At 57.6% G+C, this 3,387-nt stretch overlaps 1 protein-coding gene across 1 annotated transcript in view; it reads left to right on the top strand.

The window, feature by feature from the left end:
* Positions 1-683: 683 nt before the first annotated feature.
* The window catches only part of VDBG_06213 (glutamate carboxypeptidase), a gene marked incomplete at both ends in the record, with an annotated part of 3,095 nt that continues 391 nt past the window's right edge, over positions 684-3,387 (top strand). Inside the window, one exon of the mRNA XM_003003725.1 lies at positions 684-3,326. Coding sequence (XP_003003771.1) covers positions 1,023-3,326 — 2,304 coding nt within the window. The remainder of the gene's footprint in view (positions 3,327-3,387) is intronic.

Below are 3,387 nucleotides of genomic sequence, written 5' to 3'. Positions count from 1 at the left end.
ACATGAAGTTCCTCGGTAAGATAACTTGTGGGGAGAGTCAAGGGAGGTGATGCTAATGTTGTCATAGTGCGTACGTTGTAACAACCGGGCCACAGATCTCGGAGGAGGATATTTCGAGCTGGCTGGAAGACAAGGGAATAGCCGATGAGCAACAGCTCCGTGGCGGAGTTGTCTTCATCAAGGAGGTGCCACGGTCGGCACCAGGGAAAATCCTGCGCCAGGATCTGCGGGCCATGTACGTCGATGCATAGGAGGTGAAGACTTGACTACGGCAGAAGGGTCCGATGGGGGCGAGGCCCAATTAACGAGCGGGCGAATAACGGGATTGAAGAAGCAAAACCGGGAGATGAAGCTGTTGGTGATGGTGGAGAGCTTAATGCCAAGAACCTTGCCAGAAGTTGCTCTTTCCAGGCGTGACCTGACAGTGGCTTCGTCTGAGGCCTTGCCACATGTGGCCTAGTAAGGGATGATCTTGAATTGGCTGTGGCGGTGCCCCTCGTGATGACTAACCGAAACACCAAGACCCCAGATCCGCATCGGATTCGCGGAGAGCGACGACGGATGGGCTCCAGGGACACGCAATTCCGCAAGCCCGCCAGCTCCCGCCTGGACACCTTCATTGACTTGACTTTGGCCTTCTGATTGATCATCTCGGGGCACATGAACCCAACTTGATTGCGACAGTTCTTTTGCTACCTTTGCGTTTGTCCTGTTGTAGCAGCGTCGATGGGCACTTGCTTTGTCATTCCCTTGTAACTTCCAACGGCAGCAAGGGCGAAAGAGGCCTCTCGATACTTCATATCTTCGAACCCTCTCAACCCCCTCCCCTTCTTCCAACAATCATCGCATTCACCCACCCTAGTCTATCCTTTGAATGGATGTTGATACACAGGACTCCTGAAGGCCCTTACGCTCGACACTCGACATATTTATTGCCTTCCCTAGACACAAGACGCCGACGCCAGCCATGCCGAACGATCGCGACCAACGGTACGATGCCGTGCCGCCAATCCCGAGCTACGATGAGGCCATGTCCAACCCCAACCACGCAGACTGGCCACCGCCAGGCATCACCGAATCCTGAGACCGAATCACACGGGCTCTTGAGCTCCCATAACAACGCTGCCTCGTCGTCATCACGACGACCCACCGGCTACCGAGAACCGACCGTAGAAACGGATGACGAGGACAGCCTGTTCTACAGCAGCGATGACGGCGACGAAACGGCCTACGTGCGGCGGGAGATGCAGGAGCTCGAGATGGACGACGCCGGCAACGCGAGACCCTCCCTATGGGGCAAGAGAATTCCCTTCTCCTTATCACTACCAAATTGGAAATGGTCCTGGCGACCGCGCTTGCCAAGGTTGCGACGCACCGTCATGCTGCCCCAGCGCCCGGCGGCCGACCCCTCGACGACAGCAAACGACGGCGACGCGAGCACAGAGCAGGAGACGGCGCGACCGCGCTTCCGGTGGCCCAACCTCGAGGGCGCCAACGGCAAGCACGCGGCCATTATACTGGTGCGCATCTTTGCGGGCTTCCTCGTCATGTCGTTTGTCTACTTGATCTTCATGAGCGACATCTTCTCGACCATGGCGCGCAGGTTCGGCACGGGCCTGCGCTTCGACCCGGAAGACGTGCGCATGTGGGTGCAGGGCCATGTCGAGAACGCGGCCATGCTCAAGACGGTCAAGCACTACACAAGCTTTGCTCATATTGCCGGCACCGAGGGCGACTATGGCTACGCTATGGACATGGAGACCATGTTCCACAGGGCGGGCATGGACTTTGTGCACATTGACCAGTATGACGTCTACCTTAACTACCCAAAGGCGAACGGCAGGGCGGTGGAGATTCTGGACGAAGCAGGCGAGAAGGCGACGTGGAAGGCAAAAATGGAGGAGAAGGAAGTTGGCGGGGAGATTGCAGGACACCAGACCTTTTCGTTCCATGGCCACTCAAAGGCTGGTGACGTCAAGGGTCCTCTCGTGTACGCTAACTACGGCTCAAGGGAGGACTTTGCGCTGCTGAAGGACAAGGAGATCATCACCGAAGGAGCGATTGCTCTGGTGCGGTACTACGGTTCGCAACCGGATCTGGCCTTGAAGGTGAAGGCTGCCCAGGATGCAGGCTTTGTAGGATGCCTGGTGTATAGCGACCCTGAGGACGACGGGTTCAGGCAAGGAGACGTGGCGCCAGCCGGCCGCTTCATGCCTGAAGATGGCGTTCAGAGGGGATCTGTCAGCTTGACGAACATGGTCATCGGCGACGTCCTGACCCCTGGATGGGGCAGCAAGGAGGGCGTTCCACGGATGAAGGTGGGCCAGACGCCCGGTCTTGTGTGGATCCCAAGTTTGCCACTGGCATGGCGAGACGCACAAGTGCTGCTGCAGCACCTCAAAGGCGTGGGCCAGAAGGTTCCTGAGGAGTGGAAGGGAGGTGTGCCCAATGTTGACGAATGGTGGACTGGCAACGCCTCATCACCGATTGTGCGTCTGAAGAACGAGCAGGACGAGGAAAAGAAGCAGCCGATCTGGAACGTTTACGGCAAGATTGAGGGCATCGAGCAGTCCGAGAAGACGATCATGGTGGGCAACCATCGCGACGCCTGGGCCTTCGGAGCAACAGACCCCCATACCGGTACCGCCATCATGATGGAGGTTGCGCGACTCTTCGGCATCTTGCTGCTAAAGGGCTGGCGCCCACTGCGAACCATCGAGTTCATGTCTTGGGATGGCGAGGCCTACAACATGATCGGCTCGACCGAATTTGTCGAAACTCACGCGGACAAGCTGCGCGAAAATGGTTGCGCCTATATCAACCTCGCCGGAGCTGTTGCTGGCAGCGAGCTCCACGCGTCCGGCTCACCCGTGTTCCAGTCTGTGCTGAACCGAATTCTCGAGCGTATCGAGGATCCCCACCACAACATGACGCTGCGGGAGCTCTGGGACAAGCGAGGGGGGAAGATCGAGGAGCCGAGCGTCCGCAGCGACTCTGTGCCGTTCCTGGACATTGCAGGCACCAGCACTCTCGACCTGAGCTTCCGTGGCGACCCACACCCGCAATACTCTAGCTACGACAATTTTGACTGGATGAAGCGCATCGGCGACCCAGGATTCGTGTATCACGGTCTGATGGCCCAGGTCGTCGCTTTCCTTTGCCTCGAACTGGCTGACCGCCCTATTATGCCTTTTGACATGGAGGCCTACGGCGTCAAACTTGACAAGTGGGCCGAAGAGCTCACCGAATGGTCAAAGGAGAAAATCAAGGCTGCCGGCCAGGAAAAAACCTTCTCCATTGATCCCATCAAGATTGCCATCCACGACGTCAAATCTGCGGCCAAGACATTCTCTCGCTGGAAAAGACATGGACAGCGTCGTCATGGGC

Source organism: Verticillium alfalfae, genomic scaffold (assembly GCF_000150825.1).
Source record: "Verticillium alfalfae VaMs.102 supercont1.7 genomic scaffold, whole genome shotgun sequence".
Classification (NCBI taxonomy): domain Eukaryota; kingdom Fungi; phylum Ascomycota; class Sordariomycetes; order Glomerellales; family Plectosphaerellaceae; genus Verticillium; species Verticillium alfalfae.
The sequence above is the reverse complement of the archived record's forward strand: the minus strand, read 5'-3'. Positions and strand labels throughout refer to the sequence as shown.